Source organism: Artemia franciscana, chromosome 6, assembly GCF_032884065.1.
Source record: "Artemia franciscana chromosome 6, ASM3288406v1, whole genome shotgun sequence".
In the NCBI taxonomy this organism is placed as follows: domain Eukaryota; kingdom Metazoa; phylum Arthropoda; class Branchiopoda; order Anostraca; family Artemiidae; genus Artemia; species Artemia franciscana.
The window spans coordinates 37748194-37767185 of NC_088868.1; the positions used below are offsets into that span (position 1 = coordinate 37748194).

At 33.4% G+C, this 18992-nt stretch overlaps 1 protein-coding gene across 1 annotated transcript; it reads left to right on the forward strand.

The window, feature by feature from the left end:
• Nucleotides 1-634: 634 nt before the first annotated feature.
• Nucleotides 635-17314, forward strand: LOC136028384 (UPAR/Ly6 domain-containing protein cold-like). Its single transcript, XM_065706195.1, has 4 exons — nucleotides 635-782; nucleotides 5236-5355; nucleotides 13263-13441; nucleotides 16994-17314. Exons 1-4 carry the CDS (start codon nucleotides 728-730, stop codon nucleotides 17078-17080), a joined length of 441 nt encoding a protein of 146 aa, XP_065562267.1. The 5' UTR covers nucleotides 635-727; the 3' UTR covers nucleotides 17081-17314.
• Nucleotides 17315-18992: the final 1678 nt, after the last annotated feature.

Here is an 18992-nt window from a genome sequence, read left to right on the forward strand (position 1 = left end):
AACAGCATTACAAAAGGCATCAAGTGGTATATTCACTTTATATGAAAGCCAGTAATACTGTTTGTACCAGTTTTACCAATGGTAAAACTGGTGCAAACATAAATAGGTAACAGAAAAAGTGAAATTTAGTGTAAATGACAATCAGGAGCTGGATCAAGGGGGCCAAAAACAGGGCTATATAATTGGAGTTCAAAGAACGTGGTGATTTTTTAGTGAAAAAAAAACACTTCCCTGGCTAATTTAGGACTTTGAATTAATTAGCCTACCAAAATTTTCCTATCCTATGCAATTGAAATAATTTTCCCTTTTCAGAGCATTAAGACAATTTATCACAATAAAAAATATCCAAAGCATCTTGAATGGAATGACTTAAAAAGGCAAATGACAACCACAATTTGAAATCTTACAATTAAACTTCTGGCCACACAAATTGTATTAGGCTACCCAGCTCTGAAATAATTGCTGAAGCTGTATTTGCCTGTAAAATTTGAAACAGGCCCAAAGTCCTAGCCTCTCCCTTGTCAAAACTTCACATAGCATTAAAACAATAATTACACGTGACTAATGTTGTTATTATTCGCAATTAATCTTGCCGTTTTAAGCGACACGTGGCCAGACAAGTATTTGTTGCTATCTTTTAGGGGTTAAACCTCGATTAGTAAAAATCCCATTGGACAAGTAAACAAACGCACCCTGAATAGCCTACAAGGCTACCTCTTCCTTGAAAATGTTCTGTTATAACATTTACACATTATTTTCTTTTCTTTTCCTGTTTCAACTAGGTATCGTATTTTGATAAAGCACTCTAAATAAATTTAAGTGGGTTGTCGGTAAGGGACTTTTTGTTGTCTTTGAAATTAGTTCAGCCAGCCAAGGTGAAAGGCAAATCTGGAAATTGACTCAGAGTCTAGGCCTATGTGATGACTAGTCTCATTGATGTTTGAGCTATGTTGGTAGCTAAAAGATGAATATGTCAATTTGTGCATGTTTTGTTACTGACTTCAAATGTAGCCTCCTCATAGCTATCCTCACAAATGCACCCAAGCCCCCCTCTGTTAGCCTAGCCTGTGTGCCAGACTGCAGAGGTTAGCCTATGCACAATTGCCCTTGGTTAGCCTATACACAATTTTCTTAGCTTGCATTATTTTTTAGTAAATATTTGGTAGTTGACTACTTCTGCATTAGCAAAGTTGTTTATAAGATAAGTATAATAGCCTATGGTAAAATTCTAGTTTAGTGACTTCTTGCTATCTTGGAAAGGGGTTAGGTTAGGAAAATGAAACTTTCAGGGATGGGTCTACAGGCTAAAGTATGTCCCAGGAAGGTATTTTGAAGTACCTACCTCTGCTCCCTCTCCCTCTAGAGGGTCCTGACCTGTGTTATAAAAGTGAAACCTTGCAAAATAGATCTTCTGCTTGAATAAAGTACAACAAAATTGTTTCAGCTTCACAACTTTGCTCAATCCCATTTTATAATGTTTTAAAGATATGCAAATACATTTTCTAAATTAAAAAAAAAAAAAAACATTGATATGGCTCAAAATTCTACTCAAATAACAGGAATTGGATTTTCAGAACTAAAGGCAGAGAAAAAGCAGTTAGTAACTGAAAATTAAGGTATAATGTTGTAAAAATTTCAACAAGTAGGCTATAGACCTGTCATTTAGGCAAATTTCAGGACCCTCTAGAGGGAGAAGGATTGGAGATGGGTACTTTAAAATACCATGCCAGGATATACTTTAGCCTGTAGACCCATTCCCAAAACTCTCATTTTCCTAATTTAACCCCTTTCTGAGATGGCAAGAAATCATTAAACTAGAATTTTACCATTGTAAATTTCTATTTTAGTCCCTTTTGGGTATCTTTGAAAGCAGTTAGGTTAGGAAAATGAATCTTTCTGGGATAGGTCTACAGACTAAATTATGTCATGGGAAGGTATTTTGAAGTACTTACCTCCACTCCTTCTCCCTTTAGAAGGTCCTGACATTTGATGGCCTTTAAAAATATGTGTGATATCAAAGTGAATCCTTGCCAAATAGATCTTTTGCTTAAATGAAGTTCAACAAAATTATTTTGAGCTTCAAAACTTTACTTATCCAAATTTATAAGGTTTTAAAGATATGCAAATACATTTCTTAAATTTTAAAGAAAAAAAAACACTAACATGGCTTAAAATTCTACTCAAATAACAGGAATTGCATTTTTAGAACTATGGTAGAGAAAAAGCAACTGGTAACTGAAAATTAAGGTAAAATGTTGTTTTATAAAAATTTCAATAGGTATAAACCTGTCATGTAGGTGACTTTCAGGGCCCTTTAGACAGAGAAGGCATGGAGATGGTTACTTTAAAACACCTTCCCAGGATACATTTTAGCCTGTAGACCCATCCCCAAAACTTTCATTTTCCTAACCTAATTCCTTTCTGAGATAGCAAGAAGTCACTAAACTAGAATTATACCATGGTAAATTTCTGCTTTAGTCCCATTTGGGTATCTTTGAAAGGGGTTAGGTTAGGAAAATGAATCTTCCTGGGATGGGTCTACAGAGTAAAGTATGTCATAGGAAGGTATTTTGAAGTACCTACCTCCACTCCTCCAACTATAAGGTCCTGGCCTCTGATGGCCTTTAAAAATCTGTGTGATATAAAAGTGGATCCTTGCCAAGTAGATTTTTTACTTAAATTAAGTACAATTAAATTGATTTCAGCTTCAAAACTTTACTCATCCTAATTTATAAGGTTGTAAACATAAGAAAATACATTTCTTAAATTTTGAAGAAAAAAAAACAACATTAATATGACTTAAAATTCTATTCAAATAACAGGAATTGCACTTTCAGAACTAAAGCCAGAGATATAGAAACCGATAACTGAAAATAAAGGTAAAATATTGTTTAGATAAAGTTTCAATAGGTATGGACATGTCATGTAGAGAAATTCAGGACCCTCTAGTAAGATGAGGAGTGGAGGTAGGTACTGTAAATTACCTTCCCAGAACACAATTTAGACTGTAGACCCATCCCTGAAAGTTTCATTTTCCTAACATAACACCTTTTCAAGATAGCCAAAAGTAGTTAAGGTACAATTTTACCTAACATATAGCCTAAACCAGCTGAATCACTAGCCAAGAAATAGCAAATGCTATTATGACCTTGTTATATCCTATAATAGCCCCATTAGGGGTAAAACAAGAAACAAATATATTCAGCATATCAGATAACACTCAGTTTATTGTATGCTCTCTCTCTCTCTCTCTCTCTCTATATATATATATATATATATATATATATATATATATATATATATATATATATATATATATATATATATATATATATATATATATATATATAATGAAAAAAGAAAGCTAGATTTTCGCCCCCCCTCCCCCTCCTATTAAAAAATACTCTTTTGTTGTTTGTATAAAAAAGATTCAGAAAATATTCACAAAATCTTGTGAATTGGTGCTACCGTTAATGCCTGTAAGATCTGCTCTACCACTTATGTAAGATGGTCACAGGAAATGCTTAAGAACTTGACACAAAAGTGAGTGCTTCTAAATCAAACATTCACAATAAACACTTTGTCAAGTGTTCACTTTTTCATCTTATTCCATCTGACATGATGTTACCATTGTCCCATTGTTGGAAGTACAATTTTCTAATATTATTAAATGGGCCAATGAATTGTCTCCTTCCTCAAACTTGAAAGTCTGTGGTCCCATTTCCCCTAGTCACATTTTTTTCCAGTCTACTTTTGGAGGGTGCTCTTTCTCTCTTGCAGAGGTTAAATTGGGGATAATAACTAGGGTTGACATTTCAGGCCCTAAGCCCAAGGTAGTATAGTAACCAATTATGTTCTCATCAAGTGCTCTGTATCTCCTCTATAACTAAACAAATGCTGGCTTCTGTTGGTCCATCAGAAATAATTCCTACCTTATATGACTATCAGATACTGTCATTATGTTATCATTATATTTCATAATATTATTATATATCATTGTAAAGTAATAGTATTATTACACTCTCAGGTACAATTATCATCAGAATAATCACTATCAGATACAATAATTCTGTAGTTCATTAGAAAGAATTGTTTTTGAGTATACCTACTAACCAAATATAAAACATCCTCAGCTTTTTAGTTGTACTTGGCATTTAAATTAAATTTCAGAAACATCTTTTAATGATTAGCTTAAATACATTGAGTGTAAAAACTATTCCTTTTCTCTTCAAAATTAAAATCTATTCTCATTAAAAGTGCATGCTTTATTTCCTTGAAATCCTTTGCATAGATAGAGTATAAATAATTATTGCCTACAGATCCTGTAAAACAATACAACCTTGGTATGCTTTATAATGATGAATCTGTAAAACAGAATCATCTAAGAGGACATTTTGGAAAACTATTTAAGGAGTACACTAATGCAAAATTTAGAAGTTTATTCTTCTTTAAACCTTGTATTTGAATCATTAGAACTTGCTGAGTTAACCTATAGACTTTGCATCAAGTATAATGCTTAAAGGCATCTGATGAAAAAGAGTTGTTCAGCAAGCCATAGAAACTAAATTTGCATACATAAGACAGCAGCTGGTTGTGATATGCACTTGCAGCTGCATAAGCCTATCTATCCTATTAGTTCTATCATCTTTTGGTATAATTCCTTTTCTATCTTAAAACATAATACTATTCTAAACCTTAAATAGCTTGAAGTTATACATTTTTCAATTAATACTTTTCAATTTAGAACTATTTTTCCATAAAGAATAGATTGAAGCCTGTCCCAGATGTAATGGGTTAATCATTTATCCAAATTTGGTGTTAGCTTTTGTAGTCTGTGGGGAAATATCAGTTGTAAAGAATCAAAAATATTCCTTTTTAGTATCAAATTTGCCAATGTTTTCATCACTTTCATGACTATATACCTAGTTGGTTGAGGTTCATTGAGTAATGTGGTTCTATTAAGTTTAAAGTACCTCCTTCAAGAAAGTCTGGAAGGAAAGCTTACTCTCACATTACTCCCTCCCTTTACACATAGAAAGCTTTGGTATTAATCACCCCCCTCCTAGGAAAAATTTGAGTTTTAAATGTATTTTTTCAACTTTACTCCCTCTACTCTCTTGTGAATTGAGAAACACTCCACTCTACTCTCCTGTGAATTGAACTAGTGTGTATCTCTGAATACTTTTACAGACACATTGTAATAATGGGTTGAAGCTGATGATTTTTCTTATTTAGGCTCTGCTCTAGAATGCTATGTTTGCAATGAACAAGAAGGTAACACAGATAAATGTCTGAAGACCATCAAAATTTGTGAGCAACATGAAGACATGTGTATGACGAAAATCAAGTGGGGAAGTAAGTCAAAATTATTCAATTTAGTTTTCTTATGTTTGATTATTGTAGATATGTCTTATGATTTCATTTGTCTGTCCACATCTGGCTTACAGAAAAACTGAAAAATTCGGGTTTGTCCATCTTTGAAAAAAAGTATTCAAACTTTTCAGAGGGTCCAGGCTCTGGACCCTCTTTAAAAAAAACTTTTGAAGACAAGGAATTCAGAATGTTGAAAGATAATTTATAGGATTCCCCTTTCCCTGCTTGTTGGTATGGGTGCTCCCCCATCCCCCACCTTCCTGCTATTTCAGCTATTTTTATCCAACTTATCAAGCCTTTGGAAATCAATATCAAAAAGAAAGGGATATAATCTCTTGGAGAATTAGTGCTTTAAGAGGAACACCTACTAGTTCATCATAAATAACAAATTTTCCTTTAAAGGACTTAAATCATAACCAAAATCTCAGTCTGCTAAGAAATTCAAGAATATTCAACACGATTTATTGTATCAATAGATCTATTTGTGTGCACAGACCTGCCTTGGGAGGTAGGGTATCAGAGTATCTGAACCAATGTAACAAAAAATTAAGAGTGATATTTTTTTTCAATTTCTCTAATAGGGTTTTATTGTTTAGGTTAATTTCAAGGGGAGAATCCCCTTGAAATTGTAGGTATGAATAAAACTAATGGTAAAAATCTGGATTGAGTTCTGTTCTTCCTATCCTAAAGCTTCAGCTTTGCATGCAAGTATGAGTAGTATGAGTATGAGCAAGTATGAATAGTATGAGTTTGAGCAAGTATGAGTAGATTTCCCAAATGTTTAGAAACTCCATGTCTTCTACTAACCTGTTAATCACAGAAAGAAAATCCCATCAAACTTTTTGTTGTGTTCCAATTCCCTAAGAGCTAAAAGACCCACCCACTCCCTGCAGCTGGCTGGTCTATACTCACTTTTGACTTATAAGAGAGGACTAGAGCTCTCGTTTTTCTTATCAATTGTACACCCTTCGAAGTTTATGTGAACATGAGGTGGTGGTGGGGATGAGAACCTTCCTATACGGAATAAATTCTGTTCATTTTGGGATTTAATGTTATTCTTTACTTTCATAATAACAGCGCCGACAAGAAATATTTCAAGAAATCATAGAGGGATCAAATATCAGTTCCATGCTTGGTGTAATTAAAAAGTTTTTTGTATCCTTCCCCCCTGAACAGAAGTCCGGATACAACCCTGGGGATCATGTATCAATTTCTGCCTCCATCCTCCCCTCGTCTCTCAATTAGAACTAAATATAAATTTATGAGGCTCAGTGAAATTTGGCATGTTTTGGTATTAAATTGCACCCTTTAAGGCATATCTCTCCCTCCCTTACTATAGAAAAAAAATATGGAAGCCCATTGTAAGGTTTAAAGCACTTGTATGCAAATGCTTAGAATTGTAAAACAACAGGAAGTAAAACAATCTAAGACAGTGAAATTTGTTAGGATCTAAAAATATTTTGGCTAGTTTGGGAGGGGGAAGGGATGCCTTAAAGGTTGCATTTTAATGCTGAAACATCCCAGCTCTCATTGAGCTTTAAATAAATACATAATTAGTTCTAAGAGACAAAGAGAGGATGGAGGTAGACATTGATGCATTATCCCCAGGGCTGTATTTAGAACTTTTGTCAAGGGGGTTATTTTTACCCCTTAAAAAGTCATAACAGTCATCTAGAAGACTTTATTTTGGTATTGAAGAAATACCCAGTTGCTAGCCCAAATTACTCTTGAGTTGAATAGAAATGGAGGAAGGGTCTTTTTAATTAATATCTCATGTCTATTAATAAAAAAGAGGAAGGCGTGGTCTCTTCTAGTTGTCTCATATATGAATAATGTGATACCTGCCCTTGGCAATTTATGCATAAGCTATCTAATTGGGGGAGGGTACAAAAAATGTGAAATTGATTGTCAAAGAGTTCTTTATTTCTGAGAATTTTTCTAGTCTATGTTGTTATTATGAAAATAATGAACAACATCAAACCCCAAAATGAGTAGTACTTAGTCAGTATAGGAGGGCGCATGTGCCTTCTTCATCCCCATCTCCACCTCCGGGCTGTAGAAACTTTGGAGGATGCTCATTTGATCAGAAATTGAGAGTTCTTTTCCTTTTTTCTAGGTCAAAAGTGATAGGAAACCAACCAGCCGGGGAGGGATATTTTACGCGGGAGGGAGGGGGGCTCGTCTAAAACCTAATAATTAAGCGAGGTGCAGGTCCGCAGGAGTATCAGCATTTTGGGTATATGCAAATCATGCTCAAAACAAATATTTGATTTATTTCCATTAAAAAAATATAATCAGTTTCTTTTAGGAATCTTTTGCTATCTTTCACAATTTGTTTCTTAATGTATCCCATATGATTTTACATGGGCAATACGATTTTCCCATGACGGGCTATATGATTTGCCCATGATGGCCAGTATTATTTTGCAGATCCATTGTGGTTAGGTACATTTTCTGTTTTCAAGAGAATCTGAAAGGCTAGTCTCTTGAAATTAAAGTGAAAATGCACAAACAGTTTGGATATTTGAGATTAATCCACTCCTTGAAGCAACAGATCCCCCCCCTCCAAAGCCCACATAATGTTGTGGCTATTTCCACCTATACTTAATGGGTGTTATGGTTATTGTAATGGTAATTATAATGTGAGATATTTTTCCAAATAAAGCATAGTTTTAACCAAAAAAGAAATTGGCTTCTAGTCCTCTTATTTTCATGACTATCCAAATATTTGAACATTTATTTTAGTTTTCCTAGAAATACTTTCAGAGTTTGTAATTGGATGTATGTGCAACAATATAAGGTACAACCAGGCATGGTGAGTAGAGTATTTAAATATGAAAAGGGTCTTTAAGCCAATAATTTACAGCTAAACACGAAGACATGCACTTTGGAATCTAATTCCATTTCAAAGGTTTAAGACTGGAAACTAAAATGAATGTCGTAGTGATAACTCTAATACAGGATACTAATCGTTCCCTAGTTAAATCCTTGCTTGACATCTTTTTATTTTCTTTCTCGTGCTTCTTTCAGTTTTTTTAGGTTATATTGCCAGATTTCTGCTGCCCTATGTAGTAATGTATCTTTTATTGGTATATCACGTTATATACCGTACTTCGCACAGTACTGAATTTCTCCGTAATTAATTTCCAGGATCCAAAAAAAATAAAATATTGAGAAAATAAAAATATTAAGAAATAAAAAAGATATTGAAAAATAAAAACGGTCAATGACTTTTGGCCCACCCTGTATTTTATTTTATGTCGGGTTTTTGTTAATTACTTATATTTTTGTTAATAAATTCGATTCAATAATGCTAATATAGAAGACTGTTTATCTTAGTATTAAAGAAACAACCAGTTGCTAACCCAAATTACTCTTGACTTGAATAGAAATGGAGGAGGGGTAATGTCTTACGTCTACTAATAAAAGATAGGAAGGCGTGGTCTCTTCCAGTTGTCTCATTTATGAATAAGCTGATATCTACTCTTGGCAATTTTTGCATAAACTATCTACGGTCAACTATCCTTATGACCCTTGTTACTCCAATGAATATGGGACTGAAAGCAAAATGTTTGATTTAATTGTCCCTGGAAGAAGACTGTTCTCAATGCTGACATTAGTATTCTAGTAATTCTTAGGTGATTGATAAGTTGTCAAGAGAACCACGAATAACCGTCTTTTATAGCTGAAGGAATGAATAGTTGGATATAAAATTACTCAAATTTTCATGAATAAAAAATTGAGATTGCAATCTCAAATGAGTGAATTTACTGTCATTAAATAAATATAAAGGTTGAAATAAAACTCATGCTATATAAGATACTGTCGTACTTTACATCTCAATTCTAACTTTCAACCTAAATACTTTCTACCAAAGTTTATTGACTGTAACACTATGAAGAATCAAGCGCAAAAAGATAAAGAGCGACAATATTGCTCAGCAATAAGCAAACAAAGTTTATTGTCTGTAATGCTATGGAAAATCAAGTGCAAAAAGATAAAGAGAGACAATATTGCTCAGAAATCATTAACCAAAGTTTATTGACTGTAACACTATGGAAAATCAAGTGCAAAAAGATAAAGAGAGACAATATTGCTCAGCAATCAGTAACCAAAGTTTATTGACTGTAACACTATGGAGAATCAAGAGCACAAAGATAAAGAGAGACAATATTGCTCAGAAATCATTAACCAAAGTTTATTGACTGTAACACTAGGAACAATCAAGAACAAAAAGATAAAGAGAGACAATATTGCTCAGCAATCAGTAACCAAAGTTTATTGACTGTAACACTAGGAACAATCAAGAACAAAAATATAAAGAGAGACAATATTGCTCAGCAATCAGCAACCAAAGTTTATTGACTGTAACTCCATGGAGAATCAAGAGCACAAAGATAAAGAGAGACAATATTGCTCAGAAATCATTAACCAAAGTTTATTGACTGTAACACTAGGAACAATCAAGAACAAAAAGATAAAGAGAGACAATATTGCTCAGCAATCAGCAACCAAAGTTTATTGACTGTAACACTATGGAGAATCAAGTGCAAAAAGATAAAGAGAGACAATATTGCTCAGCAATCAGTAACCAAAGTTTATTGACTGTAACACTATGGAGAATCAAGAGCACAAAGATAAAGAGAGACAATATTGCTCAGAAATCATTAACCAAAGTTTATTGACTGTAACACTAGGAACAATCAAGAACAAAAAGATAAAGAGAGACAATATTGCTCAGCAATCAGCAACCAAAGTTTATTGACTGTAACACTATGGAGAATCAAGAGCACAAAGATAAAGAGAGACAATATTGCTCAGAAATCAGTAACCAAAGTTTATTGACTGTAACACTAGGAACAATCAAGAACAAAAAGATAAAGAGAGACAATATTGCTCAGCAATCAGCAACCAAAGTTTATTGACTGTAACTCTATGGAGAATCAAGAGCACAAAGATAAAGAGAGACAATATTGCTCAGAAATCATTAACCAAAGTTTATTGACTGTAACACTAGGAACAATCAAGAACAAAAAGATAAAGAGAGACAATATTGCTCAGCAATCAGCAACCAAAGTTTATTGACTGTAACTCCATGGAGAATCAAGAGCACAAAGATAAAGAGAGACAATATTGCTCAGAAATCATTAACCAAAGTTTATTGACTGTAACACTAGGAACAATCAAGAACAAAAAGATAAAGAGAGACAATATTGCTCAGCAATCAGCAACCAAAGTTTATTGACTGTAACACTATGGAAAATCAAGTGCAAAAAGATAAAGAGAGACAATATTGTTCAGCAATCAGTAACCAAAGTTTATTGACTGTAACACCATGGAGAATCAAGAGCACAAAGATAAAGAGAGACAATATTGCTCAGAAATCATTAACCAAAGTTTATTGACTGTAACACTAGGAACAATCAAGAACAAAAAGATAAAGAGAGACAATATTGCTCAGAAATCATTAACCAAAGTTTATTGACTGTAACACTAGGAACAATCAAGAACAAAAAGATAAAGAGAGACAATATTGCTCAGCAATCAGCAACCAAAGTTTATTGACTGTAACTCTATGGAGAATCAAGAGCACAAAGATAAAGAGAGACAATATTGCTCAGAAATCATTAACCAAAGTTTATTGACTGTAACACTAGGAACAATCAAGAACAAAAAGATAAAGAGAGACAATATTGCTCAGCAATCAGCAACCAAAGTTTATTGACTGTAACTCTATGGAGAATCAAGAGCACAAAGATAAAGAGAGACAGTATTGCTCAGCAATCAGCAACCAAAGTTTATTGACTGTAACACTATGGAGAATCAAGAGCACAAAGATAAAGAGAGACAGTATTGCTTAGAAATCATTAACCAAAGTTTATTGACTGTAACACTAGGAACAATCAAGAACAAAAAGATAAAGAGAGACAATATTGCTCAGCAATAAGCAACCAAAGTTTATTGACTGTAACTCTATGGAGAATCAAGAGCAAAAAGATAAAGAAAGACAATATTGCTCAGCAATAAGCAACCAAAGTTTATTGACTGTAACACTATGGATAATCAAGAGCACAAAGATAAAGAGCGACAATATTGCTCAGCAATCAGCAACCAAAGTTTATTGACTGTAACACTAGGAACAATCAAGAACAAAAGATAAAGAGAGACAATATTGCTCAGCAATCAGCAACCAAAGTTTATTGACTGTAACTCTATGGAGAATCAAGAGCACAAAGATAAAGAAAGACAATATTGCTCAGCAATAAGCAACCAAATTTTATTGACTGTAACACTATGGATAATCAAGAGCACAAAGATAAAGAGCGGCAATATTGCTCAGCAATCAGCAACCAGAGTTTATTGACTGTAACACTATGGAGAATCAAGAGCACAAAGATAAAGAGAGACAATATTGCTCAGAAATCATTAACCAAAGTTTATTGACTGTAACACTAGGAACAATCAAGAACAAAAAGATAAAGAGAGACAATATTGCTCAGCAATAAGCAACCAAAGTTTATTGACTGTAACTCTATGGAGAATCAAGAGCAAAAAGATAAAGAAAGACAATATTGCTCAGCAATAAGCAACCAAAGTTTATTGACTGTAACACTATGGATAATCAAGAGCACAAAGATAAAGAGCGACAATATTGCTCAGCAATCAGCAACCAAAGTTTATTGACTGTAACACTAGGAACAATCAAGAACAAAAAGATAAAGAGAGACAATATTGCTCAGCAATCAGCAACCAAAGTTTATTGACTGTAACTCTATGGAGAATCAAGAGCACAAAGATAAAGAAAGACAATATTGCTCAGCAATAAGCAACCAAATTTTATTGACTGTAACACTATGGATAATCAAGAGCACAAAGATAAAGAGCGGCAATATTGCTCAGCAATCAGCAACCAGAGTTTATTGACTGTAACACTATGGAGAATCAAGAGCACAAAGATAAAGAGAGACAGTATTGCTTAGAAATCATTAACCAAAGTTTATTGACTGTAACACTAGGAACAATCAAGAACAAAAAGATAAAGAGAGACAATATTGCTCAGCAATAAGCAACCAAAGTTTATTGACTGTAACACTATGGAGAATCAAGAGCACAAAGATAAAGAGAGACAGTATTGCTCAGAAATCATTAACCAAAGTTTATTGACTGTAACACTAGGAACAATCAAGAACAAAAAGATAAAGAGTGACAATATTGCTCAACAATCAGCAACCAAAGTATATTGACTGTAACTCTATGGAGAATCAAGAGCACAAAGATAAAGAGAGACAGTATTGCTCAGCAATCAGCAACCAAAGTTTATTGACTGTAACACTATGGAGAATCAAGAGCATAAAGATAAAGAGAGATAACATTGCTCAGCAATAAGCAACCAAAGTTTATTGACTGTAACACTATGGAGAAATAAGAGAGAATTGAATTGTTGGCTTTTTATTGAATAAACTGAAGAACAAATTCAGCACAAATTGAAAATTACATGGCTTAAAGCAGTGCTCTTTTTGTTGTGTGAAATAGTGAAATTAATTATGAAAAGTAGAAAAACGATCAAAATATGTGCTATTGTAAAATAAGCCAAATATCTGATAATCTGTGCTCTGGAAATTTTTAAGGTTTTAAGTCATTGAAAAGTTTTTTTTTTAACTTGCATCTATACTGGCCAAATTTGTAATGGTCTTTTGTGATTTATTGTTTAAGGGCAGTTTGCTGATTTTATTTTTGTTTATAACCTCCAAATTTGAGGTTAAAAAAATGGTTAAATTTAAATTTTGAAAACTATTTCAGATAGACAAGAAATGGGTTAAAATAAGACGATAAATCTTTCTCTAAACAAAAACTCCCTCCATAGACCCTGATTAATATTTTATTCTTAGGTCTTCCGTATTGGACAATTACTGCTGCCAAACAGTTCAACGTTTCTAAAGAGTGTGCCACCAAAGACCTTTGTGAACAAACTTGGAATGCGACCTTGCCGTATTGTGAACGAATTTGGTATTTAGATTGGAGATGTTCTGAATGCTGTGCTGGAGATCGCTGCAATTATTATGTCACAGTAAGCCATTTCTTCTTTTATTTAAATTTATAGTCTGTTTGGATTTATCCACTTAGCCCTTTCCTTTTTTTTTTTTTTTTTTTTGTCTGGTTGATGATTCCCACGTTCAGAGCTGTTTCTAGGGTCGGTAGAGACCAGGGATAAATTGATTACAATGTCTCTCCCGACTCAAATATAAGCAGAAAAACCCGAATCAAAGTCACAGCTCCCAGCTAAGGCACCTCCTTAGTTGTGGTGCCGGGGGAAAATGACCCAGTTGCCCCCCACCTATGGCTAATCCTATACAATCCATCCCCCATGCCAATGCAATTTCCAGTACGTTATATTTCTTTTCTCCTGCGTTTTTAACATAAGACACTATATTTGGCTCTATCCCTCCACTGAATCACAGTTTATAGTTTTTTTTTGTTTTTTTTTAATGGCTTGTTAGATTGGAAACATGTTGAATGTTATTTGAAAATTGTTGAAAAAGGTTAATTTTCCTTCTTTTTGTTAAGCATGTTAATTAGAAGTAATATCGTAATTATTCTAATAAAAATGTTGCTTCTGCTCCGCCCATCTTGATCAAATGTTGCTTCTACATATATTTGATTTATATTTTGTTTATGTGGATGGGCAGCTTTTAAAAACGCAACAGACAGTTCAATTATTTGGTGAAAATATTAAACATTGAGGTAAAACTGATTATTTATTTTGAATTAAAATATGAAAGAAACAGAAACAATTGCTATAGGAGCGCTTTATTTTAATGGAATGAATACATTGTATGGTATTGTATTCCATGTATATTATTTTAAAGTAATCTATAAATAATTTCTGAGAACACACGGGCTAATCATGACAAAACACAAAATCGCAAAGAAAAGAAGAACGAGAACAATAAACAGCCAGTGAATTTTGATGATTCAACCAGCAGCCTGGTTGATGATTCCCATGTTCAGAGCTGTTTCTAGGGTCGGTAGAGACCAGGGATAAATTGATTACAATGTCCCTCCCGACTCAAATATAAGCAGAAAAACCCGAATCAAAGTCACAGCTCCCAGCTAAGGCACCTCCTTAGTTGTGGTGCCGGGGGAAAATGACCCAGTTGCCCCCCACCTATGGCTAATCCTATACAATCCATCCCCCATGCCAATGCAATTTCCAGTACGTTATATTTCTTTTCTCCTGCGTTTTTAACATAAGACACTATATTTGGCTCTATCCCTCCACTGAATCACAGTTTATAGTTTTTTTTTGTTTTTTTTTAATGGCTTGTTAGATTGGAAACATGTTGAATGTTATTTGAAAATTGTTGAAAAAGGTTAATTTTCCTTCTTTTTGTTAAGCATGTTAATTAGAAGTAATATCGTAATTATTCTAATAAAAATGTTGCTTCTGCTCCGCCCATCTTGATCAAATGTTGCTTCTACATATATTTGATTTATATTTTGTTCATGTGGATGAGCAACTTTTAAAAACGCAACAGACAGTTCAATTATTTGGTGAAAATATTAAACATTGAGGTAAAACTGATAATTTATTTTGAATTAATGTATGAAAGAAACAGAAACAATTGCTATAGGAGCGCTTTATTTTAATAGAATGAATACATTGTATGGTATTGTATTCCATGTATATTATTTTAAAGTAATCTATAAATATTTCTGAGACCACACGGGCTAATCATGACAAAACACAAAATCGCAAAGAAAAGAAGAACGAGAACAATAAACCACCAGTGATTTTTTTTTTTAATTATGCAAATATTTCGGTCAAGACCTCCGCTTGACTGTCCTCAGTGCAAAATAAAATGATAAAAAAAAAAAAAAATGTTTTAAACGAGCACAAAACTAAAATATGATGACCCTTTCTTTGTAACCGTGAAAGGTTTACCTTTTCAAAAAAATTTCACTTGCTGTTTATTGTCCTCGCTCTTCTTTTCTTTGTGATTTTGTGTTTTGTCAAAGTAATCTGAACTTTCCTTAAAATTAATTTATTAAAAAGGAAAGTGTTCATTATTTTCCTAAAATATGCAACTTTAGTATTTGCCCTGTGTGGGTCAAAAAATTTAAAATAAATCTTGAGTGACTATGAAATAAAAAAAGGTATAGAGAAAAAAAAATTGTAGTTAAAAAATAAATTTGTAGTAGTAAAAAAATGTCCCTAGGTTACGTCCCTTTCCTCTAAGTTATCTTGAATTAACACCACAGAGTAAACGTACAAAGTTTGTCAAAATCTGTATCAATGGATATCATGGTCTGGTTGACCTTATCTGGGATTACCCAGTTGCAACATTTTGCTGAAAAAAATTTGTAGTTAATCATATCTATAAAAATTTAAACCCAATGGCGTTCATTTGGGAGGGCACATGATCCCTCCCCCAGATTTTGAAAAATAACCTTTATGGAATATTATCATTCTAAAATGACTATTGGGGGTGTTTTTATTGAGAAAAAAAACCTAGGTTACGATCCCTTCCTCTAAGTTATCTTGAATTGACATCACCGAGTAAACATACAAAGTTTGTCAAAATTTGTAACCATGGGTATCATGGTCTGGTTGACCTTATCTGGGATTGCCTAGTTGCAACATTTTGCTAGAAGGAATTTGATGAAACAAAATGAACTTTTTTTTTATCAAATTTGATGAAAAAAATTTGTAGTTAATCATGTCTATAAAAATTTAAACCCAATTTCGTTGATTTGGGAGGGCACATGATCCCTCCCCCCATATTTTGAAAAATAACCTTTATGGAATATCTTCATTCTAAAATGACTATTGGGGGTGTTTTCTTGAAAAAAAAAGAAGAAAAAAAGCCCCTGGGTTACGATCTAAGCTATCTTTAATAGACACCAAAGAGTAAACATAAAAAATTTGTCAAAATTTGTAATCATGGGATTATGGTCCGGTTGACCTTATCTGGGATTGCCCAGTTGCAACCTTTTGCTGAAAAAAATTTAATGAAATTTGCTTCTTCTCAATTAAGCCTATTAAGACGAACTTCAAGGATTATGTGTGTTGGTTAGATGCCATCTACATAAATACTCCCATTAATTTTCAGGCTTTGTCAAATTTTTACTTTTGTTTATGCTAGGCTCAAAGAATGTGGATAAGGATGGAAACTGGCACTAGTGTCGAAAAACTCAGTGCCCTATAACGTTTGGTGTTTGATATTTTTCAAACTTTGCCAATTTTTTTTTCTTTGCAGAAGGTGGGTACTGGGGTAGTGCAGTGGGTTCGATACCAGCTTGGTAATATGAGACTCGGAGTTTGAACTCAGCTCTCAAAAACCCAATGCAGGGCCGACGTAAGGCCCTTAGTTATCAAGAGGCGTCATTAATCCAATAATACATTCAGAAAGTGGATGCTTATTACTACAATAATTTTATCAGTTATACTATTTTGCCCTATTACTTCACTTGGGTAACATCGAACAGTATAGGGTATTGATTTTTTCGACACTATCGTCAGTTTCCAATCTTTCAAGCTACCCATGCTCTTTGGCTAAGCCATGAGTATGTAAAATAAATAAACAAGTTTCACTTGTGTTATCATCTTTTTTTCTTCCAGCTTGGATCAAGTTCGTTGTCAGCCAATGCCATCTTCCTGGGAATTGCAGCAATAGCTGTTAGTTTCTTACACATGCTGCCAGTGTAATTACTACTTTAAATCTTGCTTACTGAATTCCGTCCAATGTACAGTGCCTGTTTACATGTTTTTTCTGTTCATTTTCTAATTTCAGTAGAATAGGATTTTTAAATATTTTTAAGTTCTTAGCGCTTATTTTGTGTTTGTCTCAAATTATTCTGTTTTACTTTTAAATATGTTTATTCTACCTTTCAAGAGTACTTCACTTTAATGTATTTTGTGCTATACATTTTAATGACATGATTTTGTCGTAGCCTATATTTAAAGGGCGTATGTTACACATTCTGAAGATTTCTAGAAGGTAAAGAATACGGCTTAGAAGGTCAAGAATTATATTTTGCAATACTACTAGTGGTGCTGATATATGTTTCATAACCCTTTAGCCAGGAAGTACAATGGATCCTTGCTTTCCTTCATCCTTTGCCATCCTTTGCTTTCGCACATCTTTCCTTTTTAGCTTTCTCAGATTTCTCCAGGTAGCCATTTAGAGCTGGGTAGACTCTGGCTGATCTTACGGAGTCATTCCACTGATCCCCGTTCAAACCAGTGACACCAGGACTCGAACCTCTATGCTAACTAAGAGACTCAAGTCTAGCGGGCTAATGATTCGGCTTGGCCGGCGTTTTGAAGACTGTTTTTTTTTTAAGTCTCGTTGGTTAGGTCGACCCCTGAATACGTTTACAGTCATATTTACTTCATTTAATGTAAGGCAGATCAGCCCTGACTGGGAAGAAAAAATAGTATACTGTATCAAGAAATCACGCCATATAATTTTATGCAATCCAACGAAATAAATCAATTTATTCAGCTGAACAATGTTAGTCGTGATAGATTCTGCTGTTGGTGTATAAAAATTGAATTTTGATATTTTTGATTTTTTTTTTAAATTTGATTTCAAAACTGCTATAAGAAAGAATTCAAAGAAAATTGGAATTTTACGAGTAAAGAGTTAGTTTTTTTTAGGATTAGGAGTGGGAGCAGTGGAGGCAGATTTGCTTGTCTCGGATGGAAACTGGCGACTTAACTATTTGCTAAATTAGTCGTGATAGATTCTACTGTTGGTGTATAAGAATTGAATTTTGATATTTTTGAATTTAATTTCAAAACTGCTTTAAGAAAGAATTCAAAGAAAATTGGAACTTTACGAGTAGAGAGTTAAGTTTTTTTGTGGATTAGGAGTGGGAGCAGTGGAGGCAGATGTGCTGGCTTCAGATGGAAGCTGGCGACTTAACTATTTGCTAAATATTCTTTGTAAATGCAACATATCTTTGTAAAAAAAAATACCATACCCTTTAATATTGCACTCTGTTGAAATAATTCTTGGACGCACTCATTCTCTCATTTCAGGAAACTTCATTGTTAGCTTGGTAATTTAGTTTAATTTTTATAAGATGTTAAACTCAATATTACGGTATAGATATCATGAAAGCGTTTTATACAAATCGGTTTTATTTTGACTTTCCATTTTATGCAAACTAAACACAAATAAAGTTTTGACCAAAATTTTTAGGGAGGAGGAGGGGACCTGAAAACTCTTTATTAGCGTATTCATTAACGTAGAAACTTCATTGTTAGCTTGGTAGTTTCGTTTAAATTCTATAAAATGTTAAGCCCAATATTACCGTATAGATATCATGAAAGCATTTTATACAAATCAGTTTTATTTTGACTTTCCATTTTATGCAAACTAAACACAAAACAAAGTTTTGACCAAAATTATTAGGGAGGAGGAGGGGATCTGAAAACTCTTTATTAGCGTATTCATTAACGTAGAAACTTCATTGTTAGCTTGGTAGTTTTGTTTAAATTCAAAAAAAATTTAAAGCCCAATAATACCATATAGATATCATGAAAGAATTTTATACAAATTAGTTTTATTTTGACTTTCCATTTTGTGCAAACTAAACACAAAACAAAGTTT